The 26,445-nt window shown below is 36.5% G+C and overlaps 1 protein-coding gene across 2 annotated transcripts in view; it reads left to right on the plus strand.

Moving 5' to 3' along the window:
• The window catches only part of MPP7 (membrane palmitoylated protein 7), a 151,962-nt gene that overhangs the window by 77,625 nt on the left and 47,892 nt on the right, over nucleotides 1-26,445 (plus strand). For both annotated transcript variants that reach the window (XM_030504945.1, XM_030504954.1), the window contains 2 exons: nucleotides 6,667-6,744; nucleotides 11,191-11,271. In XM_030504945.1, coding sequence (XP_030360805.1) covers nucleotides 6,667-6,744; nucleotides 11,191-11,271 — 159 coding nt within the window. The remainder of the gene's footprint in view (nucleotides 1-6,666; nucleotides 6,745-11,190; nucleotides 11,272-26,445) is intronic.

The following is a 26,445-nucleotide window of genomic DNA, read 5'->3' on the forward strand; positions in this document are numbered from 1 at the left end:
ATCTTAAAATTCTACATCAAGCAAAATGTGCACACTCTTTCAGCACAGAGGATGGTATGCAGTTATAGTTTGTGAATGTTTTTATCATTGTTTCTTTGTAGCCCATCATTTATTTTTTCCTTCTAAGTACTTTGTTTTACCTGGACTCAAATTTGTTGGTCAGTTTAGACAGTGAACTTCATATCTAGAGTTAAGGTAGTACTATTAGTAATCAAATGGAAACCCTAATCCTCATCTTGAAATCTCACTGTGTAAATGGTGGGACTATTCATAAATGTGCCCTTTGCAGTCATGAGTACCTTGGAATGATTTCGATTGTTCCAGATATTACAGAAGCAGGACAGAAATTGCACATGAAGCCAAAACTAGCACTTACTGTCTCACCAGTTTCTCTTTTGCTTGCTTTCTTCATTCTCTTTACCTGTTGTCATTTCTTACTATAAACATGGTCCTTTTCGTAGTGACATCTCCATGGTTTGTGGTGTGACTAGTGGAGCTAAAGGCTTTTTTACAAACAATACATGAGCCTGAACCTTTGGTGGGCAGTTACCAGCTTCTCTATATAAGAGAGTTTTTCATTATGCATCCATGCAAGTGAGTAAACCAATAAATACAGAAGCTGCATGGTTTTTCTCAGTGCTTTGTTTCAGACATTCTTGTTGTTGATCTGTTATGAAGAATATAATAAAGAGAGCAGTCAGGAGAAATGTTCTGTCTACTGTTATGGACTTTCTACAACAATATACTCAATGCCTGTCTTCTAGACATGTCTTGGTGCTTTGTATGTGTATTTTTATTGGCATCCTAGTTCTGATCGGGAGTGTGGTTTTTTTAAAGCAATTTCCCATCTTCTCAACTTGTGCTGCTTTGGTTTGCATCAGCAAGCATCAGCAGTCCAGTACATGAGATGGATTCCTTTCAGCTGAAACTAAACAAGGAGATTAGCTGCTAATGGGTGTTCAGCAGACAAGACTAGACTTGCCTAGTCCAGAGTAAAACCCCAGAAATGCATGTGGTGTGGTGATTGGGTCCTCAGTGCCAATTGTTCTGTTGCATTAAATGAAGATGGTGTTGCATGTTTTTATACATGCACATATTTAACCAAATTGTGCAGGTATCTTGTCTCCATACTGAGAGATACCTCATCCACAGTAAAGTCATTAACAAGTGAGGGGATGTTTATGTAACTAATAGGAGGATATAAGCCTCTGATGTTTCTCAAAAGATGGTTCACTGTTTCAGAATTACTGTCTGCCTTAGAATGCTGGTCAGTACAAACTTCTCACAAGATCCTCTTCAGTGCATACTGTCAGGATGGTGTCATTGCTATAAAAAAAACCTTTTATCCAGAAGTGTTGACATGTCTGTGTAGGTTGTGACACCCCTGCGTACTTGGCAGAATATTTCACAAATGTGTGTGATACTTATTGTGTTTCATGTGCTAGTATGGCTCACTAATGTTGATACAGTGGGGTTTTCTGTTATGTTTGCGTATTATATTCTTACATACACTTATTCTTTACCTATGCCAAATGTTCTGTCAAAAATACTAAGTTTGTCTCCTGTTAACTTTTTAGCACCTTATTTCGTAGTTACTTTGGATTATTAATAAAAGCTTCATTTTGATTTGGGTCCTTTCTGCATTTTGCTACCTCTTGTTCTCTTTACCACCAATGCTTTTTGCATACGCTTTTCAAATGAGGCATGTCTTTGGGCTCTAAATCTTGCACTGGACTACTGCAGCATGATACATCTTCACAGTCTGATTGTTTGGTTTACTTTTTTTGCTAGTTCCTCCTAAAATGTAGATTGATCAATCCATGTAACAAGTAAAATAATCTGGAAGAAAGAAGGTAAACTTTCTTTTAACCGATTGTGTACTTAAAATTTAGATTTAGTGCTTGCTCAAACAATTGAGGTGTGTAGTCATTGAGTACATACCCAGAGCATATTCATATGAATATAAGCATATGGGCAGCAAGGTAGTTCCAGGGGACTTAAATGTGTTGATCATCAATAATCTTTAGTTAGAAAGTAGAAAAAGAAAGTGGAAGCTAGGAAGCTGAAAAAATACTTCTTTCAAAAAAGGAGGGGAAAAGAAGACAGAAAGACAAAGCTGATGTAGTGATATAGAGAAGCAGGGATAAGAATGGAGAAAGTTGTAAAAACTGGAAGATGAAAGCCTTAATGTTCTCTTTGCATCTCAAAATTATGTCTAATAACTAGGGTTCTGTCTGTCTTGGAAATTTATTTTGCTTTGATGTACAGAACATTTGAAACTTCATTAATTCTAGCAGTTTTTTGCATCTTTAGTATAGCTCAGCGTCATTGATAGGAAACTATTTTTCCAAAGCAGTCACAGGGAACTCTACTTTCCATTTGTCAAGGCTTTCAGTGTCTCCTTTAAGACCATTCTGTTCCCATGCATGAAGCCACAGGAACATCAAGCAAAGACTATATTTCTTCAGCTTCAGAAAAAGGAGATAACATGTCTGATACACTGCATTTCTTGGGTGGCATCATGTTATGATGAAAATATTCCATTTTGGAGCTCCGTTTTAAGTTTTCCAGAAACTTTGTAAGTGGAGAACTTTCAAAAAGATAGCTGTTAAATCTTGGATTTTAATACCAATATGAGGTATCTTATCTGAAGCCAGCTATGTAGTTTGTAGGTGTGTGGTATTGTTCTGTAGAGACTTTCACAAAAATCCTGCTTGCACAACTGTACCAGAGCCCACTAAATACTAATAAAATTATTCTTGTATTAAGGGGATTCTTTCCCAGAAGGAGCTGGGGTACTAGAAACCAATGATGATATTCTGTGTATGTGCTTATCCCCCTCCTGTGTTGTTTTCAGCTGTATGATATTGGAACTCTACCTGGAAATTAAGAAATCCAAAAGGAGAATTAAGCTTATTTTGTAGGATTCTTTGCTTAAGATTTTTGGTTTTCTGACTCAGAAAACTCCCTGTGGGTTTTTAAATAGGCCAGGCTAGGGACACTGCAGAAAATGTATTACTGCTATACTTCCTTAGAGAAAGCTTAAATTAATCTCTCTTGGAAAATCCAGAAACTATTTCCTTTGCCTACAAATATGCCAAAAATTGTATAAATTTTGCGAATGATTATTTTTCCCTCTTGGGGCATGTCTTCACAGTAGGTCGTCAGTTTTTGGAGAACCTCGTAAGTCTTCCCAAAGTACCCTTACAGTGAAAAGAATAGGTAGTCATAAAAAGATAATAAAAAACCAAAACCCCAGCAACTTAGTCATCTGTTCAGCAGAACAGTTTTATATGTTTTATTTACAATACATAACTCTTGCTTTTACAGACTGGGTCTCATCTGTGAAGAGATTTTCAGGGTTCAAGCCTTACTCTTAAATGTCAGAACTTAAAACAGATGTACTATATTTTTATTTTTTAAGCATGATACAGTCCTATATTCCCCATACATTCCATACGTTTCTACTGGAGAGAAGGCAATACTATTAAAGTTACTGGACACAGAATACAAGTATAGCCACAGAATATAAGATAAATTTGCTTTTTGTATTAAATAGAATTCTTTAGAATGAAGCTCAAACAAATGGTTGCAAATGAAATGTTTTATCTGGAGTAAGTAAATGTTCTCTCTTCTGCTACTTTGAATCCACTCTTATACTTCTCTCAGAGTGTTTCAGGATGGTTTTAATTTCTGTTACAGTTGAATTTCATTGAGTGAGATTTGCAAAGGAGCAAAGTACTTGCACCACCTTGTCCTTGTTTTGCTTTTCGTTTCTGCATTTGCCAAGCTCCCACTGTATTCCTTTTCATCAATGTGGTCACTTAATCTAGATATTTAAATTTCAAATTCTATTTGTGTAAGAATTGAATTTTGGAAATATAATGTTAGTTGTGCATATATTAGCATGATTTAAAAAAATTCTGGTTCAGTAAAATAATTAGCTGAAAGACCACATGTGGAGAAGCTGCCAAAACATTTGGCTGTGTGCACAGTAGTTTTTCTAAAGGCGGTTGTCATAAATGCTGTCATTCATCACCCTGAAGTCTGGGAAATTCAAAGGGCACCAGATAATTTTGTAAGTGTGCTCTGTCATCCTTGAAAGGCAACAGAAACAACCTAGTGATTAGGGAAAGGCAAGTGCTGTACCCATCTACAATAAAGGCCAAAATACAATGTGGGGAACTAGAGGCCAGTCAGCCTCACTGTGGTTCAGGGAGAAAATTATAGACCAAAATATCTTGGAACACATTTTTAGAGACATAGAGAGAAGTTGCCTGAAAATGCATTTTTGCTTCACTGAAATTTTTGCTTTGTCAGTTGAATCGCACCAAATCTCCTGTTTTACTGCATTCAGGAAGCTATTATACTGAAGCGCTGCATACATTGTGCATGTACAATTTTATAATTTTTTTTTTTTTAAAGTTAGGTTATGCAAGAAGGTCTCAGTGTTTGTTTGTTTTCTTTCATTTAATTTCACTGGTAAAGACACCTGCAGGTTGTCCAGACTAAAACCAGCTTCCTCAGCAGTGACACTTCTATTTTCTCTAAGAAAGCAGAAGATAACATAGGCAACTGCTTTTTAACCTCAGATTTGACGGAAGCTCAGCCTGGATAAAATCAAGATGTTGGCTGAAGCAATCAAAAAAACTGACGGATTTGAGACTTTTTGATTTATTATGCCTTTTAGTTATTCAAGTTCACAGTCTTTATTAAATCACAAATTTCTGCTAAATTCAGGGAGCTGCAGCTCCTTGTTTTGTTTAGTTTCTGTGCTTTGTAAGCTAGAAATATGAAGTTGTCCAGTCACTTACACTTTTGGTGACATGCAGTATGGATTAGTCTTACTTTGCTCAGTAAACAATGTCTACATAAGCTATGTAAAGTTCAGACATGTGCTGGAGATAATAGTGCCTTGCATTTAGTTTCCAGATGAGGTACAAAACTTGCTGTTCAGAACACATAATTTTACAACTTAGCAATTGAGTAACTGTGGTGTGTTCATGCTTCACCTTGATGTTTCAGAACTTTGGTATCCTTTAACTAACGATACATAGAAATAATCTTATTAAGGTAACAGAAACGATGAAGGAATTGACCAAGACTTAGATCTTGCTATGCCACATTGCGTTAACAGAGTATCATATGGCTTTTACTTCAAAGAACTTATAGTCTAAGTGAGTAAAACCATACGTGGACTTAGAAAGTGTAATGAAGCACAGCAGAAGACAGGAAAAATGGCAAGCACAAGTTTCACTGACATGGCTTTATCTTGTTATGGGTGTAGTTGTTAGGAGTTCAGTTTAAATTCAAAGGAAATTTGGGGAGAAGGCTGGGGGAGTCCTGGGCAGTGAGAGGAGTGATTGCTGCCAAGGGTAAATGTAAGTGGAGAAAAGCAAGTGCGGAAGAGAGGGGAAGGCTGGAGGGATCAGCCAGTGGAAAACAGCGATGATCTAGTCAACTACAAACATTTTCAGTCTGCAAAGACCACTGGTCTGTTTGCTCTTTAAAGCTGTCCTTGCTGCCTGTCCCGTTCCTCCCCCCGCAACACGCTGGTGAGGTTTAGGGTTCCACTGGGGTTCCTGCCCCCCAAGGACATATGGCGCTCCCCAGCCAAATTCCGCACCCTGCGGCCTCTGCCAGACCCAGTTTTCCCCTCCTTGCCAAGCACAGAAGTCCCTGATTTAGCTCCTTCTGCAACTCCTCCAACCATCTGGAGTCCATGCCTCCTTCAGAGCAGTGGAACTGAAATGAAAATATAAGAACGGGGTGTGTTCGCATCAGTTCAGACTACTGTTGTTGTCTTTTCTTATATTTTAATTAATATTTGTACATCTGCATATCTTTAGGAAAATAATGTAAATAAAATTGAGTTTTTAATATAGTACTTTGTGCCATTCTGAAATAACTTTTGAGGAACTTGTTAGAAGCTTTAAAGTATTTTGGCTTTTTAAAGCTTTCACACTAGAAGAATCTAAATTTTGAAATGCATAACTTGTGGAGGAGGGAAGAGGCTGGGTATTTACGTGATAGTGTATCTTTTTCCCTTTTGAAAGACCCGAAGCACACTGCATTTTTAATGTTGATAACTCCTCATTAAAAACTTTAAATGCTCTTCAATGACTTCAACTTGCTGAAGGACTGCCTTTTTCTTTCAGATGTGTTAGAATTCTATATTAGCACTACTTTGCCCTTATTTCTGAATTATTTTAATGATGGCAGCCACGCCACCAAGCTGTCTGTCAAGATGTGGGTGGCAGACTATTATTTCACTTCATAAATCATAATTTACAGCATTTTTTATATCCATCTTGGGGATAAACACTTTATGCTTTGTGTTTTCAGCAGCAATATAAAGTGTAATTGATACTTAGAGCAATATGTTAGAAACATGGACAGAGAAAGCCAGGAGAGAAAAATCACAAATGTTTAGTTTTTCTGTGGGTTGGTCTACATACTGAGCATTTTTTCCATCTGATTTCATATTCTTAGCACTTCAACAGAGGATGATGATGAATTACATTTACATGATTGCTGCCTGTAGGTTACTATAAGGATGTTTCTTTAGTTACAGACACTCAACAGATCACTTAGCTCAACAGGGTCATTTTCTACAATTTCTGGTGCTGCTAAAGAAACTTATCACTTTGTGCTATTGTCTTCCAGATTCATGAAAAACTGCATTATTACGAAAAACAGAACCCGGTGCCCATACTCCACGGTGCAGCAGCCTTGGCAGATGATGTAAGTGTCCCCTGCTGAGATCACTGGTACCAAGCCTCCCAAAAAACTGTCTGCGAGCAGAACTCCTCATAGTGCAAACATATGAATGTAATCCTCTGAGCTGAAATCATAAGAAGCTGCAAATGTTTCCAAAGGTGCTGTCATCACCAGGCTTGTTGCTGATATTACTTTGATTTTCATTCACTTGCCTGTTATAAAAACATTGCATGTAGATAGCCTCTTGTTCTGCTTTAGTAACTACGTAATAGAAATTACAGGTTAGAACTCTACAGGGAGGGGAAAAGCTGTCAACTATTAGTGTTCTGAGAAAGTCACAGACAAGAGGAATGTTTTGGAAAAATAAAGACAAATGAGATAGCAGCACTGCTGACAGAACGTGAAAAATGGCAGATAGTACTACAGAAGTGAAGCTTATGAAATGCCTAGGAAGGAGGCTTGTTAAAGAAAAAAACAGAAAAGTATTTAAGAAAAAGTACAATAGTGATTTATTGATATTGGAGCTTTCCAAATTACCTTTATAACAAAAAAATAAATTGTAAAAGTGGTCAGCATTGATGGAGTAGTTAATTTCCTGTTACAATAATTTTTATTTTAAAGAAAAAAAATCTAACCTGCCATTTCTTGCTATTTGGTTAATTCTAGGATTCAGATGAATTGTGCACACACCTGTATAAACTATGACTGAACCTGAGGTAGGCTAGGATAGAGAAATGTTTCATAAACTGTGGTTTAGGTGAAATCCAGAAATCTTTGTTGTATTTGGTGACCTCAGGTTGCTTTTTGGAAAGGCAATATGTGTTAGGATCCGTTTCCAGTACGGTATGTTTGAAATTTCACGTACTTTGTAGATGTTTTAAAATCTTAAGTATCTTTTTATGTAATTAGTACCTTTTGATTTTTGAATTTTACAAATGTTTAGATGTTGTGAATCAAGAATAGTAACATTTTAATGAAAAACTAAAACTTATTTGAAGTCTATTGAAAATAGGATATAATGTAATTTAATCATGTTTCAGTAGGAGGAGAGCTATATCCTGTAACATACCAAATATAATAATGCATTAGCTTTGCCATCAGGTATATATTAGTAATATTTTCTTAACCTTCAAGTAACTGAATAATGTTGATAGTAGTTTTGAAAATAAGAAAGCTTGTTGAAATTCTCTTCATTGAGTTCTTGGTGACATATTAATAATCCTTATTAACATTTGTGTTATGGATCTCTGGGCTAAAATTCTTAATAATTTCTTATTTTTGGATGCAAAACTTAGTACTTGATATTTTCAGAAATGCTGAGCAATCTCATTCTTTTTTCAGCCCCATTTACAACATATACTTTTGGAAATCCCCAAATTAAAGTACTCTGTCGCTCCCCAGTTGAGAGAGGTTGGGGGTTTTAACCATATGAATGTATTATTATGTATATATTTTTATATATATTCTATTTTTAAAAGGTATGTATATATGTATGTTGGGACATGAGTGTCTCTAGACATCTGCCTACTTTTTCAGCACAGCTGCTTTTTAAAGGTGCTCTTGCTGGTTCTTCATTTTTGCTTATCGGTAGACAAGCAGCTGGTTTTATGGGCACTGACCCATAGAATGAGGATGTCGTTCGGCAGCCAAAGTCAGGCTAGCACGCTGCAGGATTCTCTGTGTTTCAGTAATTATCAGCAAACTTTGAGCAAGCTAATTTATGTGCAGTGGGTTTTGTGGCCCCAAAGCCCATGAAGTTCCAGGATAAAAAGTGCTATTCAATTTTTGGCACATTTCTGACTAGTTTTCAGCTTCAGGGATTTAAGAGCATGTTGGTGATATAAAACACACTTTTGGTTCAGTAGGCTTTAAATTAATGTTTTCTCTTCCTGGTGATAGTAAACTGTTCTATAGTTAAAGAACAAAATATTCTTATTAGCAAATGAGTATTTCCAAATTTGTGAATGAGTAATGCGTAAATTCCAAATTTGAGGTGCTGCTAACATAACCAAAACGTGTTTATGGAGTGTGGTTTTATTCTTGTGTTATTTTTAAAGCATTTTTAGAGGTAACAATTGTGGTGAGGCTTCTTTACTAAGCATTTTCATGTTCCTAGCTGCCATACTTCTCTATTCTTACCCCCAGTGACCTTTAGGCTGAATTTCCCATCAGAGATTCTATTTGCCCCTTATTTTAGAGCAGCAGTGTGTGACGCAGGACTCTTGATTTCATGCAAACATTGCATGGGTGTGTAGGTATATATGGCAAATAAGGCCTCTAGGTTATTAGAAAGACTGTTTCGGCAAAAGTAGTTTTAGGACTTTCTCCAGAGCAAGATGGTGCTCCTCATCTTGCCAGGCTCACTCCGTATGTGCCCCTCTCCTTTGCTTTGACTTTCTCTCTCTGTCATGGCAGCTCTTCATTAAGAAATTAGTGAAATGTTATGGTTCCCTCAACAGAGAATCATAGATGTTCTCAGACCGCTTTTCCTGCAGTCTTTGGCATGGGAGGTAATCAGCATGCTATTGGTGTGCCTGAAGTATGCTATATAGCTTGTACTGCTAGTAGCTGTCATGAACCTGGGCACTTCAACAACAACCCAACAGATAAAAATCCAGTCCAAAACTCCTAGAAGCACAACAAGCAGCTCTTTTGATATCTATTTGCTAATCTGGAAACATAGCTTTGTCTTCCTCCTATTCCATCATGAAGTGTTACATGTGCCTTTCAGACTTACAGCAATTCTTGGAAAAAGCTTATAAAACAAATTTTTAATTATTTTATCCCTGAACAAATACTTTTTAAATTATGAGATTAAAAAGTTAAAGAAATAACAAAATATTGTTTCTGTTTCTTACTGCTCTAAACCTTAAGAACCCGCATTTACATTTCCAGCACCAAAGCAAATGCCAATGCTGCTGAAGTTAATAGATGTTTGTGCACAATTCATCTGAGAGAGAAATGCTGAAGCAGTCATTTTTACTGAGTGATTGCTAGTCTTTGTCAATGAAGTACGAGTGAATAGATTTTTATTCTCTAATGATGAGTAGTACAAGCTAAAAAATGAAAAGAGAACCAAGGGGAATATGTGTCATATACCTGCTGTCATTCCCGTCACGGATTATTTTCAGCTTTGCAGAGCTTTTCCATAGAACATGCGGACTAGATTGCAGTCAGATTATCTCAATACTTGGCTTTATGTGCCTAAAATATTTCATTCTGACCTTTCCTACAGAGATCATTTTTTATTAAGACACAAATACTGTTAAGATTAGCATTGATGTATTTGATGGAAGTTTTTATCTATGAGTTATAGTTAGAAGGCTGTGGGACTGTAGGTGATGAATTTTTGTTTCAGTCTGTTACCCCTGTGTTAATTTGAAAGTTAAAAAAACTTACTTCTAGATTTGTCTTTATATATAATTATGCAAAATATATCCATTTATGTTGAAAATTTATACAAAATGAAAGCACAAATTTAAAAGTAGGCTAGATGAATAAAATTACTTGCTGCAAGTAGCCAATCTTTGAGACATTTTTATGATACTGATTTAATGCAAAGAAAATGATTATCTGAAATCACGTTTTGGATTATAAGCCATGTAGCTTCAGAATTTTAAACTGAAGTTCAGTGTCGTGAAATATGTTTTAGCTTTTTCTTCTTCTGGAAAAATAGTTTGAGTCTGAAATCCTGCAGTAAAATATGCCTCTTGAGTCCAAATTAGTTGAAAATGTCATGATAAGAAAAACTCAAGACATGAGCCAAATAGCCATGGGATTAAATGTTAGACTGCTGCTCTATTGTTCAGCAAACCACAATTTTGTAGTATAACCAAACATAAATTAACGATCTTGTTGTTAGGACATAGTTTGTGCATTTTAGGGGCTTGAATTGTTGATGACCTGTTATAAACTATATTATGATTAACTCGCTTCACGTTTAACAAGCTCCTTCCAGTGTATGTGTAAACATAATAAAAGGTTCAGATTGCTCGTGCTGTAGGGGCACTTTGCTTTCTTATCCCAGTCCTAAACAGCACAGCTACTGTGGGTTTTTGGAAGCAGTGTGGATTTCACCACCTCATTCGAAACTGTTTTTTATAGACACCGTCAAAGTTTGATCCAGTCATTTTTACAAGCAGTCCTTTGTCTGCACGCAAAGGACCATTCACTTAAATGAAGTGCTGGGATTTGCCCCCATCACTATAAATCAGAATGTGATCTGGCTGCACCCTTGCCAGAAATGATTACTTGTGTTAAACTGAGCCAAAAGGCCTGGCTTAAATCTGGTCCACTGAGGGCCAGAAAAAGAAGCGTGGTTATTGGTGGTGTTTTTCTTCCTGCTGGCTTCTGTTTGAACACGCTGGAAAGTAATAACCTTGAACAAGATAGATTCTGGGTTGCCGCTGATGCACTGGGTAAAACAATGCATTGCTAATGGTTTTTGTGTTGATTCCATCTCCCACCCAGCTGGCTGAGGAGCTGCGGAGCAAGCCACCGAGCAGTGACATCAGAGAACTGTTGAAACTCCTCTCAAAACCCAATCTCAAGGTGAGGACATGTTGCACCTGCAAAGTGCTCTCATCATGGGTGCGAGCATCTGCTTCTTCGGGATGTGCAGAGGATTGTCTGCTTTAACAAATACATGTGCTTTTAAGAAGGGACACAATGTTAATTGGAAATACCTGTTATGAAGAAATACATTTAATGTTGCCCATAAATTATTATGCTGATCCTGGTATTATAAAAGAAATTTAGTGGAAAGCCATCACTTTTTTACAATGGATATTCTAAAGAGTAGATACTTAATGTTTGTCTTTTGCTAACTTTTTTTTTGCATGTGCTTCATAAATTTTTACAAATATGCTCTTACTAAAAGGTTTTCAGTCATACCATTGATTTAATTGCACCGTGCATAAGCAGAGCAACCTGATACTTTGGACAAAATTCCTGATCGATATTATTTTAAAAAAAAAAATCTAATTTTGAAAACTTTCTTCAAAACTCTTGGGCTTCTCTGCAGTACTTTCAGGGAACTTCATACCTTTTATCTGACAGTAGACTATAGAACCGTTGAATTGCTGAGGTTGGAAGAAGGTTGTCTGTCCAACATGCCATTCAGAGCAGGGTCAACATTGAGTTCAGAGCAGGTTGCTCAGGGCGTTTTGCCATCAGATCTTGAAAATGCCTGGGAACAGACATTCCATAAGCACTCTGGGCAGCCTCTTCAAATTCCTAATTATCCTCCTAGTGAAAATGGTTTCCTTATATCCAGTCAGAACCTCACCTGTGTATCATTTTTGATGCACACTGTCACACTTTTTTTCCACTTTAAAGAGAAGGAAGACCTTAGTGCTGTAGATGCATATCACAATGGTAATTATATGCGGCATTTGATAAGTTTAGAGGAAAACTGTAGAGTGGAAAGGAGCTCTTTTTAAGACAGTTGCTTCCCTATATTCCCTGTAAAACACTGATCTCAAAACCTTAGACAGTATGGTATCTTCAAAGTGCTACGAAAAAGATCGATTATACCTCCTTTTAAAAGATTTTTGCACAGTTGGTTATGCCAGTTTGCAAAGTGACAAGCTGTTTTTCTCTAAAGGCATAAGTAATGTCAGTGGTGTATTACAAGAGGAACTGTTGGTGCTTCAAATTGCAGAGATCCTAAGCTTCACTGTAGGTATTTCATTAGTGAATGTCCATGTGTATTTCATACTTCTGAAGCTTTAGTGGACTGAGTCTGAAGACAGCTCATTTGCCACAACTGCATCTCGCCCTCTTCCTTTCTTGCTTTCTCTCTCGCTTTCATCCCTTCCCTTGCTGTCTTGCTTCCCCACCCTCCCTCAGTGACTTTCTCATTCAGTCACTCTTCCTGTCTGTTTCTTGGAAGCAGTTAAATGCAATGTGATAATCTTAGTGGGATTTCAGGGAAAAGTGCCTTACCCTTAGCATGGTTAATGTGATTGGACAACTGCAGTAACTTAGCAAATATCTGTCTTGGTTGCTGAGTGAGATGTCTGGCTGCAGGCTGGCAAGCCCTTTGCATGGCCAGAGTGCCTAATCCTGCACAAGGCACACGTTTCCCTGCCCTGCATAGCTTGCAGGTGTTGTGCGCATTGGGGGAAAGCACTGGCAGCATGTGTAATATTTTTGCCTATCCATTACCTTCTTCTCCTGCCATCTCATGGCAAACATGCCTGGGAGAGATGCTAAATTACCACAACTTTCTTCTCCATCAGGTTGACCAGGTAAGTGTACTGCAGAGGCTGTTTAGCTGAGGTTCTTCTACTGATTTCCCTGCTCTCTCTTGGGCAGAAAAGGGAAGGAAGGAGGTTGATGAGATTCAGTATTTCCATTTCTTCCGCAGAGAAGCCTTTGAGTCTGTTCAGCTGTATCTGAGCTTATTCTGGACATTGCATAAGATTTTCTAGCCTTTCATTCTTAGGTTGATAGCTGGAGAGGGTTTCTTTGTTTCTTTCCTTCTAGATTCCTTGGGCAAAATGAAGTCTACAGCAAGTCTTTCTCACACATCTGAAATTATTTGGATAACTGATCTATCTTTTCCAGCGATGTTGCATAGGCTTTATCTAAGAACTTGCATATTACTTAATTTGAGATTGACTTAGACTGGCTATATGCTATTCTGTGGGGGAAACTTATCTCTCCTGATCTGACTTCTAACTGCAGTGTTAGCTGGAGCTGACAGAACTTCCACTTTCTTACAGCTCTGCTCTAACGTTCAGGGCATGATGAAGGATGGTTAGGATTAGTTCACTGCACTACATCACTTCTTCCACAAGCTGGGTGGTGTAGAGGGACTGGTCTAGCAAGGTGACTGTAACTTTGCAGGTTTGGTTAACATGCCGAAAAAGGCTGAGAGAAGTTTGCAGCAACTGATTATATTAATATTTCTGTATTTTCTCTTTGTGTTATAAAATTGTTTTGTTGAATATATATCTGAGTGTTTGCATCTGATGACTAAAGTTTTGACAGATTTGTGTTGTTTGGGGGTTTTCATCCATAGAGAAGTGTTTTAAAGAAGAAAATAATTTCTCTGAAGCAGTTACCTTTATCAGACCTAAGATTTCCAAATTTCCTAAAAGTAATTCCAAGGTTTTGTCAGGTGCATTTTCTTTTGGCAAAAAAAATAAATTGAGCATTTCTAGTCATTTAAAAACTGAATGCAATATCCAGTTACACTGAGTGGTTTGGGTTTTTTTTCCCCCCTGCTCTAAAATGTGGTATTCTTTACCATAATTAAATGAGCTAATAATGGTTGTGGTTTATCTTTTCTGATTAAAACAGAACTCTGGAAGTAGAAAAGAGCACGTAACTCTGGGAAATCAAGTGGATTTGTTTATCTGTGTGTGAGAATTGCATTTCCTTTTAGATTTAAAATATAATTGCAGAGTCCCATGGACGCAGGCCAGCTATATCTATTGTTTTTAGTTTTCAATGTTGAATAAAAACTTACAGTTTACATTATGTAAACCTGCTATACCTTGTTAAAGGTATCAACAAGTATAACAGTATTTCTGTGCCTTAGAACCCAAATCCAGTTGAATGCAGTATTTGATTTTTAAGCAGACCTGAAATTAACTCTTTGAAATGTATCTTGTTATCTAAGTACAGCAATGTATATCTTCAGGTCTTTTCCGTCATAACCACACGTGTGCAATCAAATGTTTGCAGTCCCTTGAGGAAGATAACTGTTAATAAATGCTTACAGGGGATAAGTATGGAAGTTTAAAAGGTGTGCTGAGGTGGTTGTTCAAAAATAGCATAAGAATTTAACATATCAAACTTAGAATGATGGTAAATAACCAGAACTAGATGTACCGAAACTTACATGGCTGTGCTTGTGTTCCTTAAAGCTGTGAGGTACGTGAGGATTTTGTTTGGTTTGTTTTATTAAGTTGCAATAAAATACATACCTTAAAGATATAAAACATAAAAGACACATAAATTCACGGTGGGGCCAGGCCAGCCTGTGGGCAGAGCTGCGTGGCTTTATTCTGGTGTTTGGACCTATATGAGGGCATGCTTGTGTGATTTGAAATGGTGGCAGGTCAGGCTTGGATCCACTTGCCTAGCTCGCTGTAAGCGTATTTTAGATTTCTGAAAGTGAAATTTCAGACTTCTGCTACTGTCAGTGTCTCCTGAGTATTGTGGCAGCAGCACTCACCGACAGGTTCTGCATTGTGGTGGGACAGGCCTGTCTGCCCCCCTCCAGCTCAGGTCTCACAAGGAGGACAGCAGCTTGGCGCACTTGTACAAAACTTGCAGTACAAACCCTGCCTGCTAGCCTGTCTGACAGATGTTTAGACTTCTTTATTAATCCTTTCCATTTCTTTGACATAGGAGTGGTGCTTTAAATTAATCAGGTATTAGATATTACGTGTAGTGCTACCACCTTCTCTATTATGAGCATCAGGCAGTGTGGAATGTCTGTTATAACTTCACATGAACAAGGAACTGTGGGAGGACTGTATTGCTGCTTGGAAGGTTTTATTCTGTTTAATACAGACTAATAGGCTGTATTTGAAGGTGGGGTAATTCTTGGCCTGTGTGGGAATAAGTACTGCACCCACTCCTGGGTTTTTCCTCAGTTCCTGGAATGACTTTTTAAGACTTTTATAATTCCTAAGGTGTAACCATGAATTAGGTTATTTTTAACCCTATTTCAAGCATACTTTGCTAATTTTATGAAGGAAGCATTTAGAAGATGGTTTATGTTTTCAGGATTTGGGCTTTACATTCCAGTTTTGTTGACAGATTTACATTTACATTGAAGTTATATGACTTCATGTTTGAGTGAAAAACAATAAGGAACTTACGTAATATACTGTTTTTCATGTGTAAAAGAAAGGAAGAAATGTCCCTTAGCTTTCTTGTCTAATGACAACATTAAAGTTAATTAATGTATGTTGTAAATACACAACATATGAAGCTTGACAGAACACTAAATATGTCTTTTATAGGAGCCTTAATTGTTTTTATGTTTTCTATGACATGATGAGCAGAATATATAGTAGGGATATACATGAGGAAATTATTTTTTCTGATTTAAAGACACTCGTGTGTGTGCTTCTGTAAAGAATATGAACAATAGCATGAAGAAATAAGTATTCTCAGCTTTAATAGTTTATGATTTGGAGAAATTTAAGAAACTTATGTGACAGCAAACTCAATGTATATGTTGTACCAAACTTTGGAACTAATCATAAAAGTTTTAAAGATTATGATTATGATCAGGTAGGCACCACTGCAATTGCAAGAGATGTCTTTATAGAGCAATTTGGCCTTTTTTTTTTTTTTTTATGAATCTAGAAGTATTGCTATTGTGTGGCAACACTATGTGCTTTTTTTTTTTTTTTTTTATTGGCTACATTATCTAGAGACAAAATACTTTTTAATCGTTTTACAATTGTATAAATTGGAATGTATAATTGGAAGACTAAGATTTATGATGCTAACACAAAATATCTAAAAGGGTATTTAATTCTGGATTTTTAAGGCACATGTCACAATCAAGTTAGCAAAATGGTCTTATGTGTCAGGGATGTAAATGGGAGAAGGGACACTAGAGCTCTGCCAGTCACAGGGTAGAACCCCAGTGACAGACACTGTAAGGAAGGAGAGGTAGTAAATATGACAGATGATCAAACTAAGAATGAAAGACTTTAAAGACTTCCAAATTCTCTTCAACTTTAACTAAAAAAGCTTTCTTGAATAGTAGCTCTCCGTTCCTTTCCTAACAAGCTGGTAAAAGCTGTATTCTTCTTGGGACAGTGACATAGCACAAGCTCATAATTGTTATTTTCAGAATTATTTGAAATCTGAAAACCTGAAACAATTAACTATAAGAATTAACATTTTGTTGATGTGGTTGTAAACAAAAAAGTCTACAAAAAGAATCTTTTAGTCCATTGTACACTATTATCCCAATTGTACTGACTTTGAGACAGGCTTGGGATATATTATTCTGATCTAACTAGCTCTTAACTTTGTGTTTACAACACAGTTACGTTCCTGATCATTACGTATTGAAATGAGCAATTTACCATTTGAATTTAAGCTATATTAGGGTAAATTTAGTGTGTTTTAAATTAATGTAAAATACGACCTTCATTATCGTTGCTGTAATGGACAGAAAATAATTACTTTAAAAGCTTATGCCACTGTGCTAGTACTGTTCTGAAGGATGTTTATACTTCTTATGACCCAGAGGAAATTAAGCTTTTTTTTAACCTCCTAAGAATGCCATGGTAGTTCTGCCTGTTTCAGCGAGGTTTATCTTCTCGTTTTGTGTGCTGAAAGGTTTGCCAGCTGCTAGTCTGAAACAAGCCAGGTTCTGAAACAAGGACACAAGGCAGGACTGTGAATGACTTCAGTGCATCATGGTATGCAAGAATGTAAAGTATTTGGATCACTTTGGGCACCGTAGCTGTAGAGGGAACAAGTGATGGATGTACTTGAAGTATTTTTCTTGGTTTCTTTTTCATTACCATAGAATGAATAGAATTTTGGAAGTAATTTTAAGATAACTTGCAGAGTGAAGGGAAAACGGCTCTCGGATGGCTGGGAATGTTTTCAGATTAATTTATCCATGGACAACTTCAATGTGCTGTTCAGAGAAAATGAAGATTCTTTAAGTTGTTTTCAGTTTTTTAAAAATTGCTTTCAAATGGCAAAGATGCATACACCAGAAAATTGTAAATAGGATTTATGCTTCCTGTTTTATCTGCAATTTAGTTGAGGTGTACCTGACTTTCAGTTTCACAAAGCATAAAAAATTTGCATTTGTAAACATTTTCATCTAATAAGTACCTCCTTGGCTTTCCTGAAGAATAGGACCATGAATTAAGCAAAACTAAAACTGCAGATAATGAAGCCAAGACATTTTGCTTTTCATATGTTTCCTGTATTTGTTTAGGTTTCTTTAAAAAAAAAAATAGCGCTTCTTTTTGCTTGAAGTATACCTTTTCCATTGTTCTGTCCTGTTCTGTTTTTCTTGTATTTACTGGGAAGTAAATACTGAGGCTTACTAGATTTGCACAGTGACCTAGTAGACTGTTCTGATCAAAGTGCTGTTGTTAAAAAAAAAAACCCCAAACAAACATTTTAAGCCTTTATCAGCAGAGCCTTGTAAAGCTGCATTACAGGCACTGGCAAAATTTAACACAATTTACTCTGCAGGAAACAGCAGGCATTTTTCTACAAGAACATTAACATACAAAGCTCTCAAAGAAAATACTGGGCTACAATAATATAAAACAAAACCTGGTTTTGTTTTGAAAAGTTCATGAAGCACTTATAACATGTAATTAAAAAAAGTCTTAATCCAAACTTTGTCATCTTTCCAACATTTCCAACATTCCAAGTAATTAGACTTGCTGAGGATTTTCCATCAGGGCTTTTTCCTGAAATATGCACTTTCTGCAAAGTCAACATTTTCCACTGGAAATTGTTGGGATTTGCCTACAACTGTTCAGGTTTTGCATCTGGAGAACCCAAATACAAATTTCAGGTCAGTTGACATCTGAGCTACATTTGGGCTGTTAATGTATCCCAGGCACTTGGAGGACCTTTTGGCCCTGTCATCTTAGAGACCTGTCTTCCCGAATGCACCAATGCTTTCTATTTTGCTCATGTCCCTGGGAGACTATTCTCCTCCTCTGTATGAAATATTCATGAACACACATGGTAACACAAACTACAATATCTGTTGAGGAAGCATAATTTACCATTATTTATAACCATTTACTCGTCAGTGGACTTTGAGGTTTGCTGGTAGGACTGATTACAGAAGTTGTGCTCCTAAATTAAGAGATTTTACCATACAAACTAGTTTATTAATATGGTGAGCTGGAGTACTTGTACTTCATATGTCGACTGAAAAGCTACCTACATAAACCTCATCTGCAAAATCAGATGCCACAAATTTCTAAATCTGCAAGAGCCTCCTTGATTTTTTGGATGGTGGGCTGTGAAATATCAGCAGTGAGAGAGAAATATTTATTTTACCCCTGAGTAATACATGCAAACGACTGAAAAAATAATCAAGGACCACAGCATTGATGGTTTGGTAACACTGGTTGATGGATAGCCCATAGATGTACTGAGAACACCAGCCATGAAGCTGGGGAAGACGAGGCAGTGCTGGGAAGACTTTTGTTGGCAAGCGGATGAGATCCTTCTGCCCAGTGTTTCCTGCCTTTAAACTATTTGCCTTTAAACTATTTGCCACTTTGGGAAGCCATCCATCACACATTTTGGCAACCTTGTTAGAGGAAAAATAGATTTTATTCTCAACTCTTTTCAGCTTTAGACCTTGACTTCCTATTTCCATTTCTGCTTGCACCCATAATTCAAAGGAGTTTTTTATAGAAAACTTTTTTTGGGTGGGGAGTGCTGGGAGAATATGTTACTGTCTTTATTTTTGGAATGTTCATGTTGCTGAAATTGAGTAAGTAAAACAAAAATGTAATAGCAAAATAGACCTTTTAAAAACAGCAAGAAAAACCTCGATTTTTCACATCTGACAGGCAGAGAAAATCAAAAAGCAGTTGTGGCACACTCTGTACATAGTAGGAGCTGACAGAGCATACATATAACTATATACGATATATCATAAGCATAGATATAAAATGATATAAAGGAGATGAAAGAATATTGCATGAATATATTTAAGCAACAACCATCATGTTACTCTGGAAATGCTCTCAGGTCCGATTCATGTGATAACTCAGCCGATGTACAATGGACAGCTTGTCTGTCAATCTTCTTAGACATATGAAGAAAGTGCTTGCTAGCAGCCAACATATAATAAACAAAGTGATAGATATAATAAACAAAAGTGGAGCCAGGCAGGTTGGCAGCAGAAAATAAAAGTTGGAAAAGTAAATCAAAGAAATTCTTTGGTTATATATACAGACTTTCCCACATGAAGGAACCAACTCTAACCCATGTAAGAATGTTGAATTGCATACATGTAACTGTAGCATTCACAAACAGGGCATAAAAGTCAGCGACATTACCAAAGCTGGTAATTTAACAGGAGGAAAAAATCACTATGGATAAAATCATATCCTGTTCAAGTATCAATTCTATTCAGCTAGGAAAAAAGGAGAAACTGCACAATACGAAGCAAATAGTCCTCTTTTTTTTAGTTGTCATCTTTTTATGCTGCTTTTTCCTTCAGTGTTGCTTTTCCTTTGCTGGACCATATTCTACTTGAAATTTCCATTCACTTTTTCAACAGTCTCCTCCCTTCTAGTTCACTGATGAATCCATATTCTTTTGACCTCATTGATCAGTAGATGTTTTTCTTTTATTTTTAAGACTTTAGACATCATGCTGTTGTCAAAGGCTGGGTCATTTCCAAAAGACACTTTTTCAGGAAGGGCAATTGCAACCTCAGCTTTTATTTTCCTTTAGTTTATATTTTCACATGATTCCTTGGGGAAGGGAGGGTGTCTTCAGGTGGTTTTCAACCAAGAAAAGATGTATTCTACTGCCGTAGACACTTAATATTGTCGGGAGGTTGTCACTTCTTCAAAAAACAAGTTGATCAAGGATTGCCAAGATATTGGAAGAGTGCTCCTGTCTCGGCATTTTCCACTCTGAAAACCACGTATTTGTGCTCTTGGAAGTTACTTGAATAGGGCTTAAAGCTTCAAGAACACTTTAGCTATGTGAATCACATTGCGAATGTAGACCAGACTTTTTTCAGATTCTTCACTATTGATTTAAAATCAGAGCTTATTCTGCTATTATCCACAACTGAGGAAAAACATAGGCCTGTCATCTGGAAGAATATTAACACCTTTACCAGATGACTCAGGCGGGCTGCGTGTTTCTGTGAACACTGAGAACAGCTTGACTTCAGAAGCATCTCTAGGGGCTGCGAACAATGAGCCAGAGGAAGTGGGAGTCTGAAGATGCAGAAAGTTCACTTCTCTGTTGGCTATTGCTGTCTGGCTACCAGCTGCAGGTAAACCCATCAGTTCAGACTGGTGAATCTGAAATCTAGAAACTGTGTTTTCAGGCAAGGTAATTACCCTTTTGTGAAAGGACATTCATATAGTCATGAATAAAGTCCACTATTGTAAAGAGGAAAAAGTAATATATACTGAATATTGATCCGACTGAGATGTTGCTATGCTAAGAACATTAATGTATGGTAGATATTAAGAACACAAAACCACACATGTACAGTATGTTTTAAATATTTTGAATCACTTCTGTGACCCAACAGCATCAATGTCAAATTGGAAGAGAAGGGGATTTAGTTGCCAGTTTGACAAGCTTGGGCTAGAGGGCAACTCTGGTTTAAGTACAAATGGGACAGTTTGAAGCATAGAATGTTTTTTTCTCTTTTGTACATATGTAACTGCTGTCTTCTCACACAATATATCACTTATTGGGATTTTATAGAGAATATATAGGAAAAATATAATTGAAGGGTGGAAAGAAGCAAATTAACCCTTGTTTTTTTCCCCATGAAGTAGTACGCCCATTGGTTTCCTGATTGCAACCAGAAAATTTAAAGGACTTTATTTCTTACCATCACTGTCAAAGGTTTTTTGCTTGTGTCAATTGAATATTGTAAATTATTTTCAGTAGCACAGGTAAAATGTGTTCAGTTCTTTGAGAGTTAACTGATTTCTTTACCATTATGTACTGCATGATGTGTTTAACTTGGGAATTTTGTTCAGAACAGAAAACCTCAGATTTCTGTAGGAAAGTGATTAGATTATTGTGCCACCAGAAGGAATTAGATTATTTTTCTGCCTGATAAGTGGTTACTGTAGCTTGTGTACTCACTCACTGGTTCTATTGCCAAAAAACAGATCAGTTCACTGTTGCCCCACCCGTCCTTTGGTTGCTTGAGCAGCACTACTGAGTTCCTCCTGCCTATAGTTCTGTTGCTTGCTTCTGCTTCTAGGTTATGCTTCATGCTTTAGCCAAGCTGGAAAATTCAGCTAAGGTGGTGGTTCTTTTAGTTGAGATGCCCATTTTTGCCTGCCTTCATGTTATCTTGTTAACCCTTATCTTGTATCAGGATTAGGGTTGCATGTGCTCCTTTTGCAGGCAGTGTTGGTGGTTAAGAGACTGCCAGGCATTGCCCTTTCTGATGGCTGTTTTACCACCTATTTTCTGGAAAGTGGAAATAGTGGAATGGCATTCATCAGCACATCAATGTGAAAGCTAGCCTGTGTACTGTAGATAGGTTTAAAGACTAATTCTTCTGTAGAAGAAAGGTTGCTCCTTCCCCCCCTCTTCTCTAAATTCTTACCCTTCAGTGGGTTCAGTCTCCTCCCAGCTCTTTCAGCTTTTTTCTTTGATATCTGTCGCTGGATGACTTCACTCGCTTGACTTTAACTTTCTGTAAGTTACTCGTAAATCAGTCTTTCCGGTCTTGAATAATTTTCTCTACCAACATTTTCATCTTGCCTTTTTGTCTTTCTTCTGTAATCTTATCACAAAGGAAAACATAATATGGCTAGAACTCTCTGTAGGACGAGCTCTGCCAGGCAATTTCAGGGGCATATTGTTGTGGTTGATGATGAAGGTACTTCTCTCCTCCAGTGTAACTTCTCTGTGCCAGCCTCAGTGGAAGTTACTGTCACCATAGCAAAGCAAAGAAGTGGGAGAAAATATCTCTGTCTCATCTGGCAGAGTTCAAGCTGAACGGCCAGAGAAAGTGGCTGGTGCCAATGATCCAAGCTGTAACTGGGGCAGCAAAGTCACAGACCATTTTGTTCCATTTGCGGACTCTGCTGCCAAGGAAGTAATCTACATGATAGGCAAGGTAACCAGCAGCTGGTTTGACAGTGTCACAGTTTGCTCCAGCTGTTAGCTTTCATAAAAGTTGGTTCAAGTCCCTACAAATTTTATGTCAATAATCTTGACTATTAATTATTTAATTTTCTACTTCTGGTTTTTTCAAGTAACATAAAGAAAAAGGCTGCTTTTGTTTCTTTGTCAGTTCTGTCCCTCTTCTTTATTTAACTTACTGTTTTCTAAAATGTTTTTCTAGACTAGTAAATGTAAAATGTTTCTGAAAAGTAAAGCTTAAATTAAGATATATATATTTTAAAATAATGGAATTAAAAAAAGTGAGGAGTTGTGTTCATGAATCAGGGGCTACTTGGGGTATTTTTACTCTTACTGATCTCAAAATATAAACAGAAGAAAAAATAATATAAAATTTGTCATTGTTTTAGAGGAGCAAAAATGTAGTCAGTGTAGGTAAATGATACGCATTTTTCAAAATATAGAACTGTTTTTATTAATAACATTCTCAATTTAAATAAACATTTAAAGTTTTGGAACACTTTAAGAAAAAGAACTTTGAATGTTTCCACTGTCAGATTTTCTTTGTGTAAGTTGATAGTGTAAAATTCCAATTTATAAACTGTGAAATGATCAGTGATAGCTTTAATATGGAAAATATAGCACTAGTTATTAGACATTTCAGAGGCCTGATGAAAGTCTTCATTTCCAGCTAGATCATGTCTAAGAATTTAGCTGAACATCAATATTTATATTTAGGTAGTGCAGGAGTTTGAATCATACCTTCTTTCAAGTTCTAAATATGGACCATGTTTACATTAGTGAATCATAAGCATAGAACTTAGACCTGAAATAAAATCTTTTTCTCCAGAGGTGCTTAAATATACATGACCCAAATCTTGGATCATACATGCATAGTTCTGAAGAGCTATGTATTTGAAAACAAAAACAAAACAAAACAAAAAAATCATCTGCCCTTCTTGCAGTGCCTTGTGATAGGTAAAACTTAGTATCATCGAATTGAATAAGTTGATTACTTCTTACAGACAAAAGGAGAACATTACTACCTTTACATTGCCTTGTGCATTTACTGCACAATTATTCTGAATACATCTTGTTTCTTATAGGATCCAAGTTTTATTTCTTGGCACTTGAAATTTGTTTGCTTTTAAAAAGTCCCAACCTCTTCTATGAAAGTCTAGTCTGATACATAGTTTTTTGGACTAAGCATACATTATATTAACTGCATGGTACAAAGAAGCTGCTGAAGAAATGAGCTTTTATTCTGTGAATATGGATATTTCTTCATGTGTTCAAAACATAGGGAAGTTTTCTAGAGGACAGGCTCTAACCGCTTCTATTTGAATACATCAAGTGACGTCAAAATGGCTTTATAAGTTTTGTTTGCAGATTAATTATTGCCCAATATCTATGCTGCTAACTATTTCAAGAGCGACTACAATGGATAGAGTAGGGTGTTAAAAGAAGCAATAATGGAAGACAAGCAGGAAAGAAATCGTAGCATGTTCAGTGTACAGCATAAACAAGTTTGTGATGACAGAAGCTCTTCTGGAAGCTTCACTGAGAAAAGAATTTCTGTCATTCATACTCATCTAAAATATGCATCTTTGCACTGAAATAAAGTAGTACTACAGTTAGGGGAAAACATCTTATTTGAAAAATGTAGTACTTTGTGATTTAATATGTGTTTTGGGAGGAGGAGGGAAGAGGTTAATAAGTTGCAGTTGTGAGTGAAGAAAAGCATCATAAATGAGACATTGATTGGCACTGGTTTATAATAGTTGGGCTGCATCATTGTTTTTCACGTGGTGTCCAGGAGCCTGGTCTGGCAGTCAGAGCAGGGAAGTATCTTATTAACACTGGCGGCATAATTAAGTGTAGCAGTGGACAGAATCTATTTTACAAGTTTCATTGTCCAGGGTAGGTTCTTTTGAACATGTTTTAGGTTGCTGCCTTTTACTCTGGAAGTGGTGCTTTGGATTGTATTCATCTGTTTTCTCTATCTGCCTGATTGTTTTTAAACTGCAATATAGAACCTCATTAAATTGAACCAGTTCATGAATATGCCCTAGCTTTATGTGGAAAAACGTAATTGCAGAAGACTAGTTTTAGAAGTCTTAACTGTAAGTAGCCTGAAGTAAAAGCAAACACTACTTTTGTTTTAGTATATCTTTGGTATTTCACTGCATGTGATTGCATGGCTTTTATGTATGTAATGCTTCATAATACATATTTCCAGGAGGAACTATAATTGCTAGCCTGAGGTTTTTAGCTCAGAGGTAAAGTAAAACTAATCTTTGGTGGGAAGGAGCTGGTGATTTCTAATGGTAATAGTACAAATTCATAATTCTGTCTGGGGAAGAAAACCAGAAATAATTAGTGTGTTGAAATTATTTTATCATATTGTTCAATATGCATAGAAATTAGTAGAACAATACAAATTCTCATGAAGCAGGCATCATGGTCCTCTGTGTTTATTTTGTTGAAGACCTAAGTTCAGATTTAAACTTCAGAATTTCAAGATTACCATATGCTCTTTGTCCTCAGCTTTTGACATGATAAATTGTGGCTTTGCCTGGAAATTGTTTTCTGCTGTTACAGTCTCCTCCAGTCAGGAAAAAAATCCTGGAATAGCATAATGGAAGTGTCATGCTTTTTTAAAACGTTTGCATTATCCTCGAGAACATACATTTTCTGGTCATTTGTGTACTCAGTCAAATATTACCTCCCTTTTATTAAGTAGCAGTAAACTGGCATCGGAGAAATGTAGCCATTTTCTGGTCTTTATTAAGGAGTTTCTTCTTAATCATTATTGTAATTGTTATAATAGACTCATTATTATGGTCATGGAGATGATGTATTCTGTATCATCCATGTCAACAATGTTGATGCGTTCTGCTTTATCCTAAACATCTCAACGTTTTCCAAAATGCTTTATTTTTATTGTCAAGAAGGTTATCAATTTGCAAATTACTTCTGCTGTTCAGACTACAACTTTTGTTATAATGACTCTTCGAGAAAAAATACCAGGCCAAAAGATAAAATATTCAGGGATTTAGGGGCAACTACTTGGAAACAGAAGCATCTGAAAGCAGTAGATATAATTATATGTATGGCTTTTGCTGTTATTCCTGCTACAATGCATAGTTTTCACTACAAAATAAAAGCATTACTTAACCATTTTTTACCAGTTTAAAAGGTATTCTAAATAATGAAGGCTTTTCAAAGTAGAGAAGAACTTTGAGTTGTGTATCTAGAAGAAGCTGTGAATTTTAGATTATAGCTAAGATTTTCTTTTTTTTTTTAGAGCCTTAGAGGAAAGATCTTTCTAACTCCCTTTGGAGATTTTTTTTTTTTTTATTCACCAAGTTCATAAATGATTTTATTTTTATTTTTAAGATTGAACCTTTTGTCAGGCTTTGTTAGACTTTTCTTTGAAAAATCTATTGTTTAAGCTTTGCATGAACTGGAGACACAACAGAGAAAGAAGGGAGGCAAGACACATGACAGATGGTTGATAAGGACCTGCCTAAACCAAATCATTTCAGCATTATGTTCCTCAATCTCAATCATGAATTCCACAATAAATGAAAAATTCTTAAAATAATTTGGAGCTTGTATGAAGTGGAGCTAGTATGTAAGGGATCCAGTAACCAGGTGAGCTTCCAGAGCTCCTCTGGAGGGAATGGCTGGGCAACAGCTTAGTATCATGCATCTCATGAACAGAAGTACTGAACAGAAGTACTGGAAGATGCTTATTTTGCTTATTCGTGTCATAAGACTGCTTACTTTTTATGTAGAACATGAAGAATGATGTTCTTACTTTAGGAGACTTAGGTTTTTTCCTGTTTATAATAATTGTAATTTCAAGCTATTGTGCAAAACACTTGGTGTTTTTGT

The sequence above is a fragment of the Strigops habroptila genome, chromosome 1 (assembly GCF_004027225.2).
Source record: "Strigops habroptila isolate Jane chromosome 1, bStrHab1.2.pri, whole genome shotgun sequence".
In the NCBI taxonomy this organism is placed as follows: domain Eukaryota; kingdom Metazoa; phylum Chordata; class Aves; order Psittaciformes; family Psittacidae; genus Strigops; species Strigops habroptila.